This window comes from Dipodomys spectabilis, unplaced genomic scaffold (genome assembly GCF_019054845.1).
Source record: "Dipodomys spectabilis isolate Male_0828 unplaced genomic scaffold, ASM1905484v1 ptg000102l, whole genome shotgun sequence".
Classification (NCBI taxonomy): Eukaryota; Metazoa; Chordata; class Mammalia; order Rodentia; family Heteromyidae; genus Dipodomys; species Dipodomys spectabilis.
The window spans coordinates 40,493-62,223 of record NW_024870779.1 but is presented as its reverse complement, the minus strand read 5'-3'; the positions used below and the strand labels follow the sequence as shown (position 1 = coordinate 62,223).

Genomic DNA, 21,731 nt, shown 5'->3' with positions numbered 1-21,731 from the left:
AAAGGAAGGGGTCCAGGAGGGAGGGGTCTGGGAGGAAGGGGTCCAGGAGGGAGGGGTCTGGGAAGAAGGGGTCCAGGAGGGAGGGGTCTGGGAAGAAGGGGTCCAGGAGGGAGGGGTCTGGGAAGAGAGGAATTTGGGAGGGAGGCTCTGGAAGGAGGGGTCTTGGAGGGAGCGCGGGGTCTGGAAGGGAGGGTCTAGGAGGGCGGGGTCTGAAGCCACGCCCCGCAGGAGCCAGCGGGGAGAGCCAGGAACTACAAGTCCCATCAGCCCTCGCGGCGGCCGGCTCCCGCCCTCCCTCCCCGCCCCTTCCCCGCCCAGCCCGCGGCAGCGGCGGCGGGTTTTCTCTGCGGACCGGGCGGGGGAGCCGGATCCCCGCGAGCTTCCCCGACGGCGGTGGTTCCAGCCGGGCTTGGCTTCCGCGTCCGCCTCAGCTCGGAGCTCGCGGCAGTGAGAGGATGGTCATCCGCGTGTTCGTCGCCTCGTCCTCGGGCTTCGTGGCGGTGAGCTCGGCGGGGGCCGGGGTCGGGGTCGGGGTCGGGGGTCGGGGGTCGGGGGCGCAGGCGGGCCCTGCGCGAGGGTCCCGCCGCCCGGGGCTGCGGCGCCCCGGGAAAGGCGAGGGAAGGGTGGGGAGGGAGGGGAGCGGGGTCGGGCTCTCCCGGAGCCCACCGGGCGCCGCCCGCGCTGGGGGCGGGAGGGAGGCCCTGCTCCTGCGGCCGACGGGGCTTTGGGGTGGGGAGATCGGGCAGCTTGGGGCTCTCCTCTCCCCTCCCTTCCCCTGACAGCTTCAGGGCGCTCCCCCCCTCTCCTCCCCGCCCCTGACGGTTTTCGGGGCTCCCTCCCCTCTCCTGAGTTTTCGGGGTTCCTCTCTCCGCCCCTGACAGTTTCGGGGCTCCAGTCTCCTCTCTCTTGACAGCTTCGGGGCTCTCCCCTTCCCTCCCTGCCCTTGACAGTTTCGGGGCTCCCCTCTCCACTCCCCTCCCTTGACAGTTTTCGGGGTTCCCATCTCCGCCCCTGACAGTTTCGGGGCTCTCCCCTTCCCTTCTTGCCCTTGACAGTTTCGGGGCTCCCCTCTCCACTCCCCTCCCTTGACAGTTTCGGGGCTCCCCTTTCCCCTCCCCTCCCCTCCCCTAGTTCTTCCCAGCTAGGGTCCTAACCGGTGTAAAGGGGGGCGTGTTGGCCCCGGATGCACTTAGTTTTCATACCCAGGCGCTGACCAGGTTTGTCCATTTGTTTTGTAAACATGTGTGCATGTTTTCTATCCACCCTGAAATGCTGTGATTTCATCTCGGGAATCTATAAATGATGTTTTCTAAGTTAGTGCTAGCTGTTCTGTTTGGAAGATACTGCGTTTTTTTAGAAAGTTTTTTTTTTTTTTAAGAAGAGAAAAATTCAGTAGCCAGAGATGTCAGATTTTATGGAAAAAAAAGTCATATATTTGACAGATCATTGAGGGAGACTCGTAACGAAAGCACCTGGTTATTGAGACTTGGTTTTCTTACCCACGAGTTAAATTACAGAGTCAGGAGTCTCCTTTGAGAGATTCACAGTCAGATATATTAAAAATTACAAGCCAGGTGAGTGGCTCATGCCTGTAGTCCTAGCTACTCAGGAGACTAAGATCTGAAGATCGCATTCAAAGCCAACCCCAGGCAGAAAAGACCCCGAGACTATTATCACCAATTAACAGCCAAAAAAGCTGGAAGTGAAGCTGTGGCTCAAGCGGTAGAGTGCTAGGTTTGATAAAAAAAAAAAAAAAAAAAAAAAGCTAAGGGACAGTATCCCAGGCCTTGAGTTCAAGCCCCAGTACTGGCACCAAAACATAAAATTACAGTGCTGAATGTTTAAAATTTGGCCAATTGTCTGCTCAACCAGAATGTTCCAAAATTTGTGTCTAAAGTGGGTGGGGTGGAGGATGGGATGAACTATTGTTTGAAAATCCCTATAAACTGTGGGTGCTTTTTATTTAAAAAGAAACCACCACCACCTTTGTAGTACAAGGTCCTGTGTCAGCACTAGAAGCTGTCTATGGAAAACTTTATCTTTGTGTGCAGGCATGCGGTGGTTCTCCAGCTTCTTGCTTTCTGAGGTTTTCTGGTCCTTGTGCTTGCTTAGTCATACCTGCCTTTTCCCCATGGAAGCTGCCCTTGATGTGATGTGTTTGAAAACCTGTCCTGTTTCATGGCTTGGTTTATTTAAATACTCCCCTTAACCATGCAGCTCTTGGTTTTCACTACCAACTTGCTTCAGTAATGGTTCCAATCCTACTTTATTGATTATGGAAGGGAAGGATCACTTTATACTATTAAAACTACCTTGGGCGACTGAGTCTAATGTGAGATAATTACGTGGCTTGTCCTGTTGGTAGGTAGTATATTAAGATACCAAACCCTGCTTTCCTAATTCATCACTTCCATTAACAAATATTTATCGTCTGCCTTCTATGCACGTTTAAAATTTATAAGTTTGATGTTCTATGCTTTGCATGAGGAATTAAGAAACCAGTTTTAGTACTAGTAATGCAGGTTTGGACTCAGGGCTCTAACTCTGCCTGAGTTTCCCTTCTGTCTAATGAAGAAGGCAGACAATAACTCAGAACCACGTTCTGATTTTACAATGTTTTGATTTCATTGGTGGAGTAACTGTGGGTGAATTCCCACAGGAGCTTCCTTTACTTGAACAATATACCTATTAATCTCAAAGTATATCTTGGGTGTTTTACTGGATGTCTCACTGAAAGACACACAGCTGCTCATAGCAGGTGTTCTGATGTGGTTTCCTTTGAGACACATACAGTTAACACACATACACATAAACCCCAAATACTCATTATTTTAATGGTCTGCTGATGAAAGACCTAGTCAGTACTCATCCATTGACTCTCCCCAATTGTAATATTGTCTCCTTTCTCAGTACATGGTTTTTCTTCAGTATTGATACTTACTCTCATATTCAAGAATAATGGTATCTTAGCAGTAGTGAAGGTGTTTAGATCAGCTCTTGGGTTGTGTTAAGCTGTCGTGGGAATGCTGTGTTTTTTCTCCAGCAGTGTTGGGTTAACTTGGCACTCTTTCACCCAGTACCCAGCCATGACAAGCCAGTGGATATGAGAACAAACAATTGGATTTCCAACTCAATTTGGTTTTCACTGACATTTATTAACCATAAGGAAGGAATATGACTAGAGTTAGACTAAGTAAGTCTTAGGATCTCCACAAAGATGCTCAACTCCAGTCAGCGGTACATTGAAACCCACTGTTTAGAGAACATCTTCATGTCTTGTTCTGATGGCCCTGAGCTCTGGAGCTTTGGCAGCTGGAATAACTGCTGGTTGCCCTTTGCTTCTCCAGCTCCAGGTGAGGCTTGCTTTCACCAGGAAAGGACATTATTGTGCCCTGGTGCCTGAAGATCACATGTCCTGTGGCTGTCATTCTGTGATAGTGGACAGACACATTGTTCTTTCTCTAAGAAGATAGCGAAGTCACAGAAAAGTAACTTTAAAATAATTAAAAGTTAATTCTGAATCAGTACCTGAAAATGGAAGCCTTGGTAACTTTGTCCATGAAATATGTGAAAGTTACCTTGTAGTTGTGTGTGCGCGTGCGTGTGTGCATGCACGCATAACTGTCCTGGTACTTGAACTCAGGGCCTGGGCGCTGTCCCTGTGCTTCTGTTGTTCAAGGCTAGCACACTACCACTTGAGCCACAGCTTTACTTCCAGCTTTTTTAGTAGTTTAGTGGAGATAAGAATTTCACAAACTTTTCTCCCTTTCCCTCCTTCCCCTCCCCTCCCCTTCCCTTCTCTCCCTTCCCTTCCTCATCTGTGATCCTCAGATCTCAGCCTCCTAAGTAGTTAGGATTACAGGCATGAGTCATCAGGGCCCAGTATCTTGTAGTTTTTAAACATGAGAATCAGTCATTTCATTCATTTGTTCATTCAATGGCATTTTCTAAGCCTCTGCTCTTACCTAGCTCTGTTCTTGGTCTTAGGGAGAACTGGATGAGATTGGAGAGCTTGATTCCTGAAGCAACTCCCAGACTCAAGTGGGGGTGGTAAGAGGACAGGTAAAATCAGCATTAATGGTTTTACCTTTAAAAGTCAAGATGTAGCCCAAGGTCAGGTGCCTCTTTCCGTGACATTCTTAGTAGACCTAGAAACAATGCAGGCAGCCGAGGGGTGAGGGGTGCCTTAACATTGCCGGATGCCAGATAAGGAAGAAATATGCCAGAAGTCATAAAATGCATAAAAACACATAAAACACACGTGGGAGCTTTAGGCTGATGTCAGCCAGGATTGAGATAGATGTGAACCTAGGAGAGTTTGTGAACCCTTTTTGTGCAGTCTGGGAAGTGGGGAGCACAGGTGGAAAGGGATGTAGCGGAGGTGGAGGCCCCCTTGTCCTCTTCTCAGGCAGGAAGCCCATGACAGCAAACTCTATGGTGCCCAGTGCTGCAGGGCTGTCTTCCACTATCTGCAGCTTATCTGCTGCTTGGGAACCTTTATTCCTTCACCAACCAAGGTGCTCTCTGGCAGAGGAGGATGCCTAGTACGGGCTTCAGAAGTTTTCTTCTTCCTACTTATTTCAAAAAACAAATAATGAACTCTTTTAACTTTCATTAAAGTTCCTGGGCACAACTAGAGTTGGAAGGAAATACACAGCTCCCCAGTCCTCCCCTCCCTTCCCCTGTCCTCCTCTCCCTTCCCCTGCCTTCCCCTCTCTTCCCCCACCCTCCCCCCTTTTTGCAGGTACTGGGCTTGAACTCAGAGTCTGGAAACTACTCCTGAGCTTTTTCACTCAAGCCTAGTGCTCTTGCATCACCCCTCCAAGTATGGCATTTTGCTGGCTAGTTGCAAGGAAGAGTCTCATGGAATTCTCTGCTTAGGCTGCCTTTGAACTGCAGTCCTCAGGTCTCAGCCTCCTCAGTTGCTAGGATTATAGGCGGGAGCTACTTGTATGTGTATGGGTGTATGTATCACCTGGTGGGCTCTCTCTCTCTCTCTCTCTTTTTCTCCCCCCCTCCAATGAAATCCAGTTAAGTCATGTATGCAGTTGGTGCAGAGCTATGGTGTCATTAGAGTCCAGATTCCTGCATGCATTCATTCGTGAGTTCCTTCATCCATGAATTCCTTTGTGCAGTAACTGATTTACGTGTTTGCCAGACACTCATTAGAAGCTAAGTAGCAGGCTCTTCGTTGTTGTGATGTTAGGTGCTAGGTGTCTGGATGGTAAGGAAAACAGATACGGACTCTGTCTCCTGGCACGGGGGTTGACTCTGTCCATCATAGACCATTTAATCATACATCTGATTTAATCAAGGAAGTTGAAGGACTGATGTTGACTTGGGTGACTGTCATGGGTAGGGGACACAGATTGGACAGCAGTACATCCTGGATGTTGGAGAGCCATTGTCATTGGGAGTAAAAGAGAGAGAAAATGGGAGCCCAGCTGGGAAATGTGGAGCTTGTTCAGGCTTGTAAGGGCGGATCTGAAGGGGAAGCATGTACAAAATGGCCTTAAAAGTTGTTCTGCTCTTTGCAGCTGTAAAATGGATGCCTACTGCTTTGTGTGATTATCACGCTAAGCATGAAATTACCAGTCAAGCTGTTGCTCCTCCATAGAGTGTATTCAGTGTAAATTTCTGTGTAAGGATGCCAGGAAAAATAATTCCAATGCAGTTAAAGTTGGGATGTGGGTGTGTGAAAATAGATTATTTCCTTAGATGTCTAATGCCACAAGGAACTATGAGAGAGGATGGCAGTGGTCTGTGGGATCTTTACTGTCACACTAAGGGAGTGACTTCCCGCCTTTGCACACATGGGAGGCTGAAGTGAACTGACCTGTGGATATAGAGCAGTGAGAGCAGAGTCCAATCCCTGGGGACTGAGTCCATCATGGATGCTTGATGTCTTGTAGAGTTCAGGTCGGTTCCCACAGTGCACCACGCCCCAGCGCTTCTCCTGGTCAGGGCACCGGGAGGAAAGTGTGGAGCTTTGCAGTCAGAGCATTGAGGAAGTGACCTTGGAGACCAGAGACAGGGGTGCAGATATGATGGAAGGGGAGGCTGAGAGGGCACACACACACTTGTTTTCTAGAACTGCTGTCAACAAAACACCCCCACACAGTGCTCCTTCAGTAACAGAATTGTGTCACCTGGCTATGGAAGCTAATCCAAGTCAAGGTGAGGGCCGAGAGGTTGAATCTGCTTCATGCACATCTCCTCACTGCTGATGCCCTGCTGGCCACTGACCAGACCTTGATTGATTGACTGACTGTTGTCTGCATGACTGTGTCTATCTGTCCATATTTCCCACCTATGAGGGCACAGTCATTATTGAAGGAGGGCCTGCACTTATGGGCTCATCTTACATAGGTCCTCTTTAAGGTCCACTAATACCGAGGGCCAGGACTGCCTTTATCTTCTATAATAGAACCCATAACAGCATGCACTGTCTGGGTTGAAATAAAAAAAAGACAAATTAATGGAATTTCCCTCCTTTAGTTGGCAAAAACAGAGGGCAAATTACTTAAATCTTAAAGTCAGCAGCTAAATAGCAAATTATATAGCATTAGAATGTGCTTCTCTAAGGTCTGTTGCTACAAAGAGAGATTTATCAGTACTTGCCTCCATTTCTCTAATACATTTCCCTATTTCTCAAATTTGATTGAAACCTGTAAATATAGCTATAACAGAGGGAGAGGATTCCTTAATGGAATCATGGGCTTTTTAGCCACTTACATTTGGAACTTTAAATAGTAGGCATGTTAATCCATTTGGAGAAAATAAATTTTGAATAAATAAATAATTTATGACATGAAATGCAAGGTAGTTTCCACACTGCAGGCAGGAATGTGTAACTGTGTGACTCTCCCAAACCTTCTTTTTTATTTTCTGGTTCTCATTCTCTCTCTCCCTTTCCTTCCTTTCTTCCTTCCCTCCTTTCCTCCTTCTGTTTCTCTCCCTTCCTCCCTCAGTGCCTCCCTCCATTTGTTTCTCTCTCTCTCTCTCTCTCTCTCTCTCTCTCCCTCCCGTCTCTACCTTTCTTCTTCCTTCCCTCCCTCCCCCATCTCCCTCCCCCCCTCTCTTTGTCTTTACCAGTATTGTGGTTTGAACTGAGGATAACAGTGGTCTTTGGATCTTTAGCTCACTGGATCTTTGCTGTCACATGCAATGGAGTTACTGCCCTTTCACATATAGGGATCTGAAATGAGCTGACCTGTGGCCTTGAGAGTGCTTACTTGGTGCTCTCTGCTTGAGCCATGCCTCTGGCCCAAGTTTTTGTTGCTTATTTGGAGTCTCATAGAATTTTCTGCATAGACTGACTTGAAACCTTTCTCTTCCTTATCTTAGGCTCCTGAATAGCAGAGATTATAGACATAAGTAACCAGTGCTGGGCTTAATTTTTTTTTAAATATATAATACTTAGGTTTGATTAAAACTCAGGGCCTTGCATTTGCCAGGTGGGTACTCTGCCTCTTGAGACATGCTGCTAGCTCTTTGTGCTTCATTTATTTTCAGGTAGAGTCTTGCATTTTGCACAGCTGGCCTGGAGTTCTGTGCTCCTGTTTATACTTACTGCACAGCTGGGGTGATGGGCCTGCACACACCCAGCTTTTTTATTCTCTGAGACAGGAGCTCATGAACTTCTTTATACAAGGCATAGCTATGAACCACCATCCTGATCTCCATCTCTTGAGTAACTCAACTGTTTTTTTTTTTCTTGCTGCTGTGGTTTATCCCCCAAAGGTTCCCATAGGTGGGCAACCCTTTGGGGTGAGAGTGTTGGGAAGGAATGAGGTCATTGGGAAGAGACTGAGGTAGCTGTGTGGGTCCCCAGTTAGTTCCTGAGGGAGTGGTTTGTTATTAAAGAGGAAGCTCCCCCCTCCCTGCTTTAGCTTCCCTTCTTACCATGTGATCTCTTCCGTGTTATACTGTGATGTGGTGGCACCAAGGGACCCTCACCGGGGGCTGAACTGAGCAGCAGCTCCAAAGCTGAACTTTCAGTCTCAAAATTTATGAGCTAATAATAAGCAAGCCTCATTTCTTTTTACATTGCCTAGCCTCGGGTATTTTGTTATAGCAATGGAAAGAGGATTAATACACATGTGAAGTAGCAAATTAACATTTCAGGAAGACATTCTACTTCTGATTATTTACAGTTGTCATTTTGGGTCCTTTTTCTAGCTGTAGCTTAAGAGCATGTCATTGAACCTTGATGTTTAGTGTTGTTCTTTTAAGAGTGGCCAGCATATACTATTGCCTGGTTTGTCAGGGGAAGGACTGGAGTAGCTGGAGAAGCTGGGGAGGAGAGGAAGAGCATGAGATTAAAAGCCTAAACTAGCTGGCAAGTGAAAGGTCTAAGGCATTACAGCTTCTCTTCTGTCTCCTGCCCTGAATAGGCTTATCTGAGCTTGTCTTATCAGCACTGGCTAGTTTTTAGAAACTGGACGGTGGTAATTGGAGAGTTATTATTGTACATTTTTATATATTTTTGTATATTTCATTGTTTTTTTCCCTCCAAACTTAAAAAAATGGCCTAGAAAAAGCATTTAGTTGGCTGTTTCCTTTCTGAACTCAGGGCAGCTTTGCCGTAGGTCAGAAAGCCGAACTTGGGTGCCAGGTGTAGGCTGAGAGCTTGTGCAGCCTCAGGAGATTTACAAGTTGGTAGGCCTCCTCTACCTCTGTTGCCGTTGACAGCTGATTCCCAAAGGCATCTGGCTGTTTGGGGTGGTATCAGTATTTGGTAGAATCCAGGGTGTGATTTCCTGGAACTGACCCCCAAAAGGAAGCAGCATGGTGAGGTGAGCATTGGGGTGTGTCAGCTTCACCCTGGGCCCCGGTGGGCTCTGCCAGCTCTGCTAGAGCGTCCAAAGCACAATTGGCTGATGCATAAGGTTCTCCTGGCTCCGGGATGTGCTTTCCATTTCCTGCTGGGTGATAGCCAAAATATGCAAATGTGTTTCTGTCACCTTGGATAGATCTAGTGGCTCTGGGAGCACAGGACTGTTACCACATAGGTAGCATGCTGTACATGTCAGGCTACTGGTATTCGGTAAATGCTAGACAAGGCAGCTGCTATTGCTGAATACGAAGCCACTATTAAAAGCAGAACAAAGCCAAACAGAAAACCCAAAGCAACAGCAGCAGCCGGCATTGCTATTGGTTTAGTTTTTCTTCTGTGATCTTACTTATTCATGACATTCCCTTGTAGATTAAAGCAAGCAAATAGACCCAAAGAGGAAATGGGAATTAAGAAAAGCAACAAACTGCAATACCCAAGCACCTCTTCATTTATATATAAAATAATAGTCACACTGAAAAAAATCCCAAAGACAAGGAAACAAAGGACTTCTTAATTGGTCCTATCGTTTTTTTTAGATGACTCTATATTTTTTATCTCATATCTGGTGTACACATGCACATCTGAGGAAAGGTGGGAGCAGAACACAATCAGTGGAAAATGGTGAAAAAATACAGCAGAGGGGCCCATCAGCTGCACTGGACATGGATGAAAGTGAACTAAGCAACTCAAGGGTGGTGATGGGAGGGAGGGAGGGAATGAGAGAGAAAGAGGGAACAGCCGACACTAAGCAAAAGAAATGTACATGTCACCCATTTGTAAAAAAATAGTTGTTAAAGGTCATAGAGTTCATAAGCAATATAGATGAAGATAATGATGACTACCAGCCCCCGTAGTTACTTGTGGCCATATTGGAGGTCAGTGCATGTCATGGTTAAGGCAGGGGCTGAGTTCGAATACTGTTTCTACCACTGATGAAGGCAGTACCTTAGGCAGGTCTCTTCAATTGTAAAAGGAGTAGAAATGGTACCTTATGTATACATTGCTGTGAGATTTGAATGAAGAATGAATGATTGGCGCTTTTTAACAGCTCCAGGCAACATAGTATTCCTATCATATCATCTTTCTTTAGTAGTTGTTACTTAGACTAGCAATAATAAAATACCATGGCTTTGAACTGTGTAAGATCTTTATCCAAAAACGGAGGTACAATACATAAGACTAATACACTGAGAATGCGTTGTGGTATAATTTTAGGAGAGATTTTGGTAAATGTGGAAAGTTGTTTGTTTTTTTAATTGAAATGTAAATTAAGAACAGTACAAGTTGGACATATCATTCCTTGAACATACCATTTAGCATTTGACTGTAGTTTGTGGACATTTTGTAGGTACCCAGCAGGCTGGTTGTGAGTCATTCTCCTATATTCCCTGCCTGTAGTGTGCCTAACATCATGCAAATAGTCATATCCTTTGCTGCACACAGTATCTGGTTTTGGAGCTCTGGCTTGATTTAAGGTTTTCTAAACTTACAGATAGATCTCGTCCCAGATGACTGCTCCGACTGATGGGCATTTGGTGCCTGGAGAGCAGAGAGAGGTTTGGAGCCTTGTCTGGATCAGCCGGAAAAAGTCTGATTGATTACTTGGGCCTGCTCAGGCGCCAGAGGCTTATGCCTCATACTTGTCATTTGTGTCTTTGACCATCTTTAGATTTGTGGAACTGACTGTAGACTATTTTGAGTCTTTAACAGGGACAAGGAACATGAGACTCTTTAAGTTGAACTGATATCCTCTGCAAACTCTCTCTGTCTCATAGCCCAAACTGAGGGTTTGGGTGATAGAGAAGGGCCAGGATTTCTGTATTTAGTGAAGAGGAGTGGCAGTTCCTAGAATCCCTGCTGGGAAGTGTGAATGCTCTCAGATCTGACAGGTGGGCACTGCATGATGGTGCAAGAGGTGGAGGTTTTCAGAGGAAGTTGATAGGACAGAAAGGTGACTGAACGGGTATTAAGCCTTGGAACATGGAAATAGTTGTGATTGCCTACCCTTGCCCCAGGAATGTGGTGGGAATTTTCCAGCCCATTATTTAATCCTCTCAATGAGAGCATTAAGGCACAGCATGGCTATATATCATGCAAGCATCATTCAGTTTACAGGTAGAACCTAATTTCTAACACTTGTCATTTAATCTTGTGTCCTGTGCTTTTCCGTTATCCCATGGTGCCGATCAGGGAAGTCCCTGACTAAAAACCAATGAGAACTCGGGTGTGCTGACCCATCAAGCAGGCCATAATAACAGCGCGTGCGCCCCAGTTACAAAAGGGGTATGGGATTACCGAGGAGCACTTCCAGTTCCCACTGGGCTGTTGGGCAGGTAGTTAATTGTAGGCACTGTGCCCTCAGGGTGGATGAAGGCAAAGGCTGTGCTTTTGCAGAGATGGCAATATGGCTTGAAGCAAAAAGCTAATATTTAATAATAAAAAATTATAATTAAATAGGATCACACTTATGTCATATGCTTTTTTGTTTCTACTTGTATTCCTCAAAGTAACAGTATAGTAGCTATTCTTATTTTCCCCCATCTGTATTAGAAAAAACTAAAACTTCAAATAACTTGCCTTATCATAGAACCCACAAAGTCTAGGTGCCCAGATTGGTGCCTTCCTCTTCCTATCAGCTGTGTTCCAGAGAAACAAATGTGAGATTAAAGGGAAATGGTTCTCGGTGGTGCTCTGAAAAGACTGTGTAATGCATGTGCAGTGGAGTTGGGTGCAGCTGCCTTGATGAGTTAAACTGGAGGAAGTGCACGGCTGGGAGGGCAGCAGGGTAACGAGGGAGTGACCTGGCTAGTCTGCCTGCCTATGATCCAGCCATGAGGTCAAGGACGGAGCCCACTGGTGCAACGGGAGATGGCAGTGGGGATGTTGTATGTACTTTGAACCCCTGGATTTCCTGGGAGAAAGCACTGATCACCACGGCTAACCATCCCATTTTCTATTCCACAAAACAAGTGTTGTGGGGATAGAAGGAGTTTATCAGTGTCCTGCCATACCCACTGCAGGAGTTCAAGCAAGAGAGGGGGCAGAACGTGGGGAGCAGGCTGTTGGCGATTGGAGGACCCGTCAGAGCTTAGACGGCCTGTGAAGGGAAAGATACAGCCAACACATGTAGGTGCCAAGGCAGGAAGCCCACATCGGTGATCAGGAAAGCTGTTGTTCATTAACTTCACCTGTCCAGTGACACTGTTGTAAGATTGTTGACATTGTGTGTTTGTCAGGCATCTCCCTTTCTTACATTTGATTCTTTATGTGTAATTTCCCCTCAAAGCCTCATAAACTTAGGAGATAGAAGGGCTGGATGTGATCCAAGTGAGGTGATAGGTAGGATAAACATGGAGAAGGAAGACATGGTTTTGAATTACACTTCCCTAATGCACAAGGAGGTGGGGCAAGTCCTGCAGTCTCTGGATCCCACAAGTCCCCATTTGCAGTCACTGAAGCACCCTGAAAGGGCAGCTGTTAGGAGCAGTCACTTTCTGGCCTTTGTAATTGTTCAATTTTAAATGAGCTATGACATTCAATTAAGAAAAAAATTTGTTCTGATAATCAGATAATAGATTCTGAGTCAGATGGAACACAGCCTTAGGAAGACCCAGGCTTACACTGTTTATGGGAGTTAGTGCAGAGAAGTCACAATCTGGTTGTAGAGTCTGAAAAACCTCTCTCTCTCTCTCTCTCTCTTGCTCTCGCTCTCGCTCTCGCTCTCTCTCTCTCTGCCTCTGTCTCTGTCTCTCTTTCTCTGTCTCTCTTAATAAGCACAATGTTTTAGTTTTTGAACAGATCTGTTTTTAATCCTGGGAGGTACCTATCTCATACACAAACGTAATCTGATTTCCCTCTTCCCTGAGATGTTTCTGGAACCTTCCTCCATCCTGAAGTGTGGCAGATTACCAGAGCTGAGCCATAGTATAGTGGATCCCTCTTCCCTCCCTAAGGTCTTACACCTTGGGGTTCTATATATAGCTCCTCATTTTTCCAGCTGAGGGCTGTTTTCTTAATTGCATACACATTTTTCTTGATCATTGAAGGTGGTTTGGGCATGTAATGTCTCAAGTAGGAAAACACGAGGTGATGTGTATGCCTCAGCAAGGATGGGACTGTGGGAAAAGTTGTCATGTGAAAGGAAGGCAGTGATAACCCTAATGGTTATGAGTGCCGTTGGTTTTATTGCTGTGCCGACTGTCTCCTGAGGACATTTGAACTTTCCACTTCCTGTGAGGCTTAGTTTTAGGGGGCTAAAAGTAACTATTTCCTGTGCTTGGTGCTGGGTCACTAATCTCACAGCTGCCCCTCTGAGGTCATTAGATCCTCCGCCAGAGCTGCCTTGAAAACCTGGAGGGGAAGTTTCCTCAGAGCCAGGCCAGGTGAGACTCCTGCTTCCACTTTCACCGATATCTATAGTTTGAAAACAAGACAAACAGGTATTCAGTGTTTAGCACTGCAGTCATATTTTCATAGTGAGCTTGGTTCTGGAGATAATTAACAGTGAAGGCTTGATTAATAATATATCTTTTGCACTGTTTTTCCATTAGAAGAACAAAGAGAGAGCCCCACCACTGAGTTAACAAGAGCTAAGTTTGTATGTGGATTAAAACCTTCCTGGCCTTTCAGAGCATCTAGCTTTAGCTGCAGGCCTAATGGTCCTGGCATTTGAGCGCTGTGTGATCTGCCTCTAGCCTACCTCTGTAGCATTTCTCGCTGTTCTTTTGGTTGCTATATAAATACACCAGGCTTGGCTTCCTGTGCTTTCTCTCAAACCTGTCCTTTGCTTTGTCTGAGCTTCCCTGTACTGTGACTAGTTCCATTCCCGCCTCTCTTCAAAGCCAGTGCTCACCATGTCCCAGTGAGGTTTTCCTCACTTCCCCTCTCCTTTGCTCTCCCTCCACACCCCTCCCCACATGCCTGCCCCCTTGCTCTCCGGGGCTTCACTTCTGTCCCCCTGTGTGGTTCTTCAACTTCTAAGTTCTTTGAGGTCACAGATGGTTCTATTTTATTGTGTAGATGCAAGAGAAATGCCATTTTCTATTTCCATCTCTGTCTGCCTCTCTCTCTCACACACACACACACACACACACACACACAACCTGAGTTTATGAGCACACCAGAGAGGAACAAGAGGAACAGGAATGGAGTTGGTCTGCTTTGGAGACAGAAGGGCTGTGTGATCACTGCCTATCTGTTATCAAGGTAATTCCAGCTGGCACCAGTGGCTCATCTGTTATCTGTGTTACCTAAGAGGCTGAGATCTGAGGATCATGGTTTGAAGCCAGAGGCGCAGGAAAGTTCCTGAGATTCTTATTTCCAGTTAGCAAACAAAAAGGCAGAAATGGATCTGTTGCTCAAGTGGTAGAGCACTAGCCTTGAGCACAAAAGCTGATGGACAGTAACCTGACCCTGAGTTCAAGCCCCAGCTCATACACACAAACACATAAGATAATTTCATTACATTATTACTTATAAGATACTAGACTTCCAGAGTTTCTATGTGGAATGAACCTGAAGACCTTGAAAGGAGCAGAAGAGCCAGTGATTGACAGTTGGCAGTTAGTTCGCTGTGTGTCCTGCAGGGGTGTGTGTGTGTGTGTGTGTGTGTGTGTGTGTGTGTGTGTGTGTGTGTGTGTGTGTGTGTGTGTGTGTGTACCTGAATGAACTCACCCAGACTTTAATGAGTTAGGTAATTCCGCAGAGTTTTAGAAGCACGGTTTTGGTGTCAGTTTGGAAATGGTGTGTGTGTGTGTGTGTGTGTGTGTGTGTGTGTGTGTGTGTGTGTGTTTGTGTACCTGAATGAACTCACCCAGACTTTAATGAGTTAGGTAATTCCGCAGAGTTTTAGAAGCACGGTTTTGGTGTCAGTTTGGAAATGGAGCAGCAGACTCGTGTGTAAGTGGACTTACCATGCCAGGCTCCTCAGAAAAGTACAGCAGTGGATGTTGTGGTTTGATATTCTTGATTTAACAATACAGGAACTTACATGATACATATTAGGAAGATTCCTAACCTAAAAACAGTGTACAATGAAATAGAACCATGCATTTGTATTCAGAGGAAGGAGGTGAGCTTCGATTACATAGAAAGCACCAATCTGCAGTTCACACAGTAGCTTTGTGACTCCTCATTCTGTCCCCCACATTGCTACGTCTTTTGCCCTCTGTGACTCCTTTCCATTTTCTGTTATCATACTGGAGACTTCTCCTCCTCCTCCTAGGAACTATTTGTTTTGTGCTCCTTTGTATGTTTCTGGTGCTTTTGTTCTTTGCTTTTACAGTGTAGTCCCTTCTTCCTCCCTTCCTCACAGAGGGTCTGCCTGACTTGTGGGTGGCTTGCCCTGTAGGACTCTGTTAAGCCCACGTTCACTGTGCTTGCTTGGCAAGCCTTGATAGACTACTTCTGGCATCAGACACAGACCTGGCCTGTCCATCTAGCATATCCCAAAGCCTTGCAAGCACTTGTGGAGAGTTTATGGAATTTGGGTCTGCATTTAAAAGAGATTTTGGGTTTCTTTCTGCTGTGTCATACTCTCTCAACTTATCCTCCTTAGTTATTTTTAATTTCTTCACTTTATTTTTCTTTTCTTTCACAGTCCTAGGGCTTGAACTCAGGGCCTGGACCCTGTCTTTGAGCCTTTCTTTGCTCAAGGCTGCATTCTACCTCTTGAGCCACAGCAACACTTCTAGTTTTTTCTGGGTAGTTTATTGGAGGTAAGAGTCTCACAGACTTTCCTGCCCAGGCTGACTTTGAACCATGACCCTCAGATCTCAGCCTCCTGAGTAACTAAGCTTACAGGCATGAGCCATCAGTACCCAGCAAGATGGAGTAGACAGTTCTATGGCTGAAGATAGAAATCTGAGGTAGAGAACAGAATTGAGCACTTTCAAATCAGAGGTTATCTGGTCTGGAATGCAGGAGTTAGGGTCATCCGTGGAAAAGCAAGGGCCTGTCACAATTTGAGACAGATATGAAAGCTCCCAGGGGTAGTTGTATAGCATGGAGTCAACACTGAGTATTAAGTCCTGTTACTTATAATTTTCAGTAGGCAGTATATACTAACCAGGTGTAATGGTTCATACCTATAACTCCAGTAGTGAGAAGGCTGAGGCAGGAAGACCTTTAGTTTATGGCCTGTCAGGGCTACAAAGTGAGACCCTACCTCAGAAGAATGGAGAGAGAGAGGAAAGGGAAGAAGAGGGGAAGGTAAAAGAAAAGAAGAGGAAGAAGAGGAAGAGGAGGGAGGGGTAAGGAAGAGGAAGAAGAAGAAGAGGAAGAAAGAAGAAGAGGAAGATGACATCACACTGATATTGCACCACAGTTCAGGTGGGGAGGAGAATGCTAATGATGTGGTCAACCCAAGAAAGGCTCCTGGTCTCTAGAATGCAAGTAAGAGCACCCAGACTTGCTCTTAGACAGACACTAAACTAATTATACTATCTCATTAGACATTATAACAAGTATGATCTGCTCATCTCAAAGTCATTTTTCAAATGTAACTAGTCATTGTTATACATGTTCTAAGTCACTTTTCACACCGTTGGGAACAAAGTTTTCTGAAATACCCTGCTGTGGAGGAAGGTCCTCTGACCCCAGACCTGCCTGTGGCTGAAGCCCTGTAACTGGGGTATACAGAAAGTGCTGCTGCAGCCCGGCTTTCCTTTCACTGCAGGGGTGTGACTCTGATAGCAAGTTTTGTGGGAACAGCTCTTCTACAAAGCATCCTCTAATTAACAGGAAACACATGTGTGAGGAGTTGTATATAATCTGCAGAGAAAATGTCAGCAAAGAGAGACATCCTAAATTCCTATTTTATGCTTGGCTGACATTTTTTTTTCTTTTTTGAGGAAGCAAACATGTAATCTTGACAGGAAATGTAAAAACAGTATAAAAAAATCCGCCCACCCACATCTTTCCTTCTGTGGTCCTGCTAATGTCTTATTGTGGCTTTAGATCGTAAAGAAATATGGGATTTTGTTTTTAGGAAACACAGACTAAAAGTAGTTTAATGTACCATCGGTAGAGGAAGTAGTTGGGGCACACATGGCATGACACGAGTGGGAAGGCAGATCATAGCAGGTACTTGAACAGCTCTTCTGACCCCTCCAGACCGAGGCCCAGGGGTGTATGGACTGGATGCTCACTTGGTCAGCTCCCAGAGGAGTGAGTGGTTGGAGGAAGAGGCCACCCATGTTTCTCCATCTCCATGGGTTGGTCAGATACCTGAGATCAAGCAATTATGTGAAATTACATACTTTCAAAAAGTTTTGTTTATCTTTTTAATTTTGATCCAGTTCTAGTGTTTTCCAACCTAGCTATTTTTAAGTCACACCAAGAATTAGAAGCAAATAGTGTTCCCATAACCTATGATCCGGGACAGGAAGGGAATGCTTACTAAGCTATTGAGAAAATACTGATTCCTAATCAGAAAATATAGACGGGAGATACTTTTATTAGTGGTGGATGAGAGTGAAGTTCATAGGAGAAACATTCAGCCCCTGGCAAGAGTGAGTAATGAAGCCTTGGTGTGTTCAGAAATATTCCTTTAAACACAAACATGAACATAAGCTGACCAAGTTTCAACCCAGGAACTAAAAGTGATTGGGTTTCATTACATCTTAACTTGTTGATTTTAATCTGTGGTATTGAAAGAGAAGATAATGGGGTGTAACTGAAAATACAAGAGGTGTTGACCTGAAGCAGATAATGACTTTAAAAATAGCTGTACAGGCGGCTAGGAAAGTGGCTCAGTGGTAGAATGCTTGCCTTCCATGCATGAGTCCCTGGGTTCGATTCCTCAGCATCACATAAGCAGAAAAGGCCGGAAGTGGCTCTATGGCTCATGGTAGAGCGCTAGCCTTGAGCTGAAAAGCTGAGGGATAGCGCCCAGGCCCAGAGTTCAGGCCCCACAACCGACAAAAAAAATACGTGGGCAGCCTTTCTAAATCCCTGGGGATTGCCCTGGGACATTTCTTCAACAGTCTTCATCACCAGCTGAGTTCTCTATTGTTAGGTTGCTACTGAAAACTGAGTTCTCTTGTTCTCCTGCCTCACTTTCTCAGCTGAACTGGAGAATTCCTTTTCTCAGCTACTGTATGAGATAGAGATGGGAACGTGAAAAGGGTCACCAAAATGAACAGCACCTGTTTGGTCCTGGGTTTGGACCACATAGAGAAAACCACTGAATTGCATTCTTCTGGTGACAGTCCTGTGTGCAGTGGTCTGGATCAAAGCCCTAGGGGCCTCTTTTCTGTCTTCATCACTTCTAACCTGCTTGGGCCTTCTGTCTGGCAGTGTTGGATGTGTGGCTGGTTAGCTAAGCCTGGATGGAGAAGAAAGCCTCAGGGAACGTAGTATTCTCCCCATATTCACAGGGAAACTCGTTTTTACTCGTGTGTGTTCCAGAGGGCCAATCCTCTGTTTAAATGGAGTTTAAAGTTGGGACAATATCATTGCTTTAATACTGACTGCCAGTTGTAATAGCTCTCCTGATGACACAAAAATTTGCACAGTTTACTGTACTAATACATGTTCATCTAAGATGGTACAAAATAACAATTCTAATGATGGAATAAAGTTGAACCAATATCATTAGTTTTAAGTTTTGATGATAAAGGGTCCCTTCTTGTCCTCATCAATAAATATTTTTAGTGAGAATAATGTGAGCTAATGATGGGTATTATAATGTTAAGGTTTACTTTTAACTGTTGTCATTGCTGAAAAAAATTTACAAAACTACAGAGACACAAATGGAAAGTCAACATTAGAATTAAAGAACAATGACAGTCACGTCTGATCTCCATTCAGTAGTCATGCAGTGGTGGTTGTGGTATTCATGCTTAAAATTATATTATCTTCCCTAGTGTCCTTTGGCTATTCCAATAAGTCAGCTAAAGACGATTGCATTTTTACATTAAAAGACAGAGAAATAATTCATCTGAAAGAGTTTTAGGAAACGTGTCTAGATATTTATGGTGACAGTTTTTATAGATGACAGTATTGTTTTCAGTAACAACATAATAGCAAACATTTTTAAAAAATCTACTTTGTAAAATGCTTGCCATGAACAGGAAAATGACTTGACAAGATATTATCTTTGCCTTGAACAGACAAATCAAGGAGAAGTATATATAAAAGTCTGTGTGTTTTAACAGCTGCTATGTAACCCACTGCTGATAACCATTATCAGAAACATACACAAACTGCAGCAAATTTGGGACACTTAACTTTTTAAAGAAACTTACTTAAAACACACTTGGATTCTGATGTTAAGATACTGTTCTAATACATTAACATAAATAATAGAATGGATGCATGCAATGTGGTTATGATGATTATAAGAACAGAAAATATTTGTAATGCATTGAAACATCCCTTCCCACAGCATGGTTTATTATAGCAACTCTATGAAGTGTATTTCCAACATTGAATGCCTAGAAAGTAATATGAAAAATAAACACTACAGGATGATGAAATTGTTTTCTTTTAATTAAAAAATTTCAAGGTGAGAGGTTGATTTGGCATTACAAATATGGAGAAAAAGAAACAAGTGTATGTCCATCGAGAGAACCGGATGAAAAGTGTTGACTGAATTAAAACAAAAATAGAAGTATTTACTGAAGCTCAGTCATATTTAACACAAGCATGAGTGTCTGGCAGGTACCAAAAACTGTGCTACTACATAGGAGAAAGCCACAGCCTGCCTTCCCACTGAGATCATTAACCTGGAATTATTTTAATTTGCCACCTATGAAGTTCTTTGAAAATGCACACTGTTTTTCAAGTGCTGTGGGTTCTTCTCGTGTCTGAAGGCTGATCTTCATTCAGGACAGGTGTTTCTGGGAGTCTTTTCTTTTTCTCATGCCTGTTTGCCAGGTGCAAAAGCTGCCCTCCTCCTCTAGCCCTCGCTGTGGGCTCTGGCAAGGTGGGCAGGAAGGCCCGGGCCAGAAGCCCTGGCATCATCATCTGTCTGCTGTGGGCCCAGTCACTGGCCTGATGGGGTCACGTGGCTGTAGCAGCTACAAGGATGATCAGGAAAAATCTGGGCTTTACATTTTCAGCTCTCCTTGAAGTGTTTTTTTTTTTTTTGGGTCCGGTCGTGGGGCCTGAACTCGGGCCTGGGCACTGTCCCTTAGCTCTTCAGCTCAAGGCTAGCGCTCTACCACTTGAGCCACAGCGCCACTTCCGGCTTTTTTTCTTTTTGCTTATGTGGTGCTGAGGAATCGAACCCAGGGCCTTGAGCATGCAAGGCAAGCGCTCTACCACTGAGCCACCTTCCCAGCCCTCCTTGAAGTGTTTTTCATATTACTTTCTAGGCATTCAACATTTTGGGGTAAGTAGTTCAGCTCCTGCCAAGGCATTTTCTGTCACTTGCATCTACTTCAGGACAGCGTAATGGCCTAGCATGTCCAAGAAGGAAGTATTATGTAAAGAATCCACCATGAAATCAGCTGTCTTTGAGGTACCTACTCAATTGCTAGGAAGTTCCTGGGGTCTTTAACAAGGGAAAGATCTTTTTACTTGAGAGGAGGAGTTGTCTACAGACCCTCTGCCTCCTATACTCCAGTACACCTCTCTTTGCATATTTTATCAGGTCATAAGAAAATTGTCTTTTCTTTTTTTCTTTCCTCTGTGGCCTTTTGATATTTTTCCATTTGTGATACATAAAAGACCCTAACCAGTGTCATATCTACCTCAAGTCAGAAAAGAAACTGGTGTTTGAAGTGTAAAAGTAGATGAAATATAGACCTTGTGGGATCAAATACATAAAGTCTGTTACTTTTTTTTTTTTGTCGGTCGTGGGGCATGAACTCTGGGCCTGGGCGCTGTTCCTCATCTCTTCAGCTCAAGGTTAGCACTCTGCCTCTTGAGCCATAGCGCCACTTCAGCCTTTTTCTGCTTATGTCATGCTGAGGAATCAAACCCAGGGCCTCATGCACGCAAGGCAAGTACTCTACCACTGAGCCACCTTCCCAGCCCTACATAAAGTCTTTTAAAGTACCTGTAAGTCTATGTGTGTGTGTGTGTGTGTGTGTCTATCTGTCATATGTATCATATATGAAACAGAGAAAGAAAAGTATCATAAAGAAGTAATTGAGCAAATGTTTTACTGTTTAGCCTTTTATTTAATTCCCTCATGCAACTGAGAAAAAGGTACTGGGATCATTTCACCGATTCAGAAGCTGAGTCTGGGAGAGAAGTGAAGTAATTTCCCAAGGCCACCTACCTACAGGACCTTGTTTAAAACCAGGACAACCCCGGTGTTTTCCTCATTGCTCCCTTTCAGTGCCTCCTTTGTCTTTAATTAAACTTGCTTCCCACAGCTAACTCACATTCAGTTTCAGCTTTTTAAAGAAGCTTGTCTCACCCAAGCTGATTGTGCCTCTTCATTTTCTAGCGAACCCAAAGGCCCCAGGGTGCCATATCAACTGTGCACCTTGGAATTCAAACATGAAGAGACATGTCCAGAAGCCTATGGAAGGAATCTGGCCGGGGCTGCTTAATTATATAAGTTAACTGGCAGCCTCCTGGGAAAGAACTAATCCTATAAGAGCTGGTCGAGGCAGTTGAGGTATGCAAGTTGTACTTAGGGGTCATTGCTGCGAAGTAAGAGGCTAAGGCTAAATCAAGTGCGATGTAATTTGTTTAGCTTGCCTTCTCATCTGCTCCCTCGAGATTACTGGGACCAGGAGGTTGCTGGGGAAAGCTACCAGTGTCTTTGCTAGAATTTCCACGGGTCACTGAGTGTCCACGCCATGTCAGCAAACTCTGCTGCTCAGCACAGACAGCTACTGCCCCGGGGTCTAGAGTGGAAAGGAGAAGGTTTATCTGTGCAGTGGCCAGGGAGGCACCTCTCAGGGGCTTGCTTGCAAGTTCCCCATGTATATTT

General features: G+C 44.9%; 1 protein-coding gene across 1 annotated transcript in view; it reads left to right on the top strand.

Annotated features, from left to right (window-relative positions):
- The first annotated feature begins 333 nt into the window (after positions 1–333).
- Sh3bgrl2 (SH3 domain binding glutamate rich protein like 2) overlaps positions 334–21,731 on the top strand; it is a 47,757-nt gene continuing 26,359 nt past the window's right edge. Inside the window, exon 1 of the mRNA XM_042687098.1 lies at positions 334–500. Coding sequence (XP_042543032.1) covers positions 456–500 — 45 coding nt within the window. The 5' untranslated portion in view covers positions 334–455. The remainder of the gene's footprint in view (positions 501–21,731) is intronic.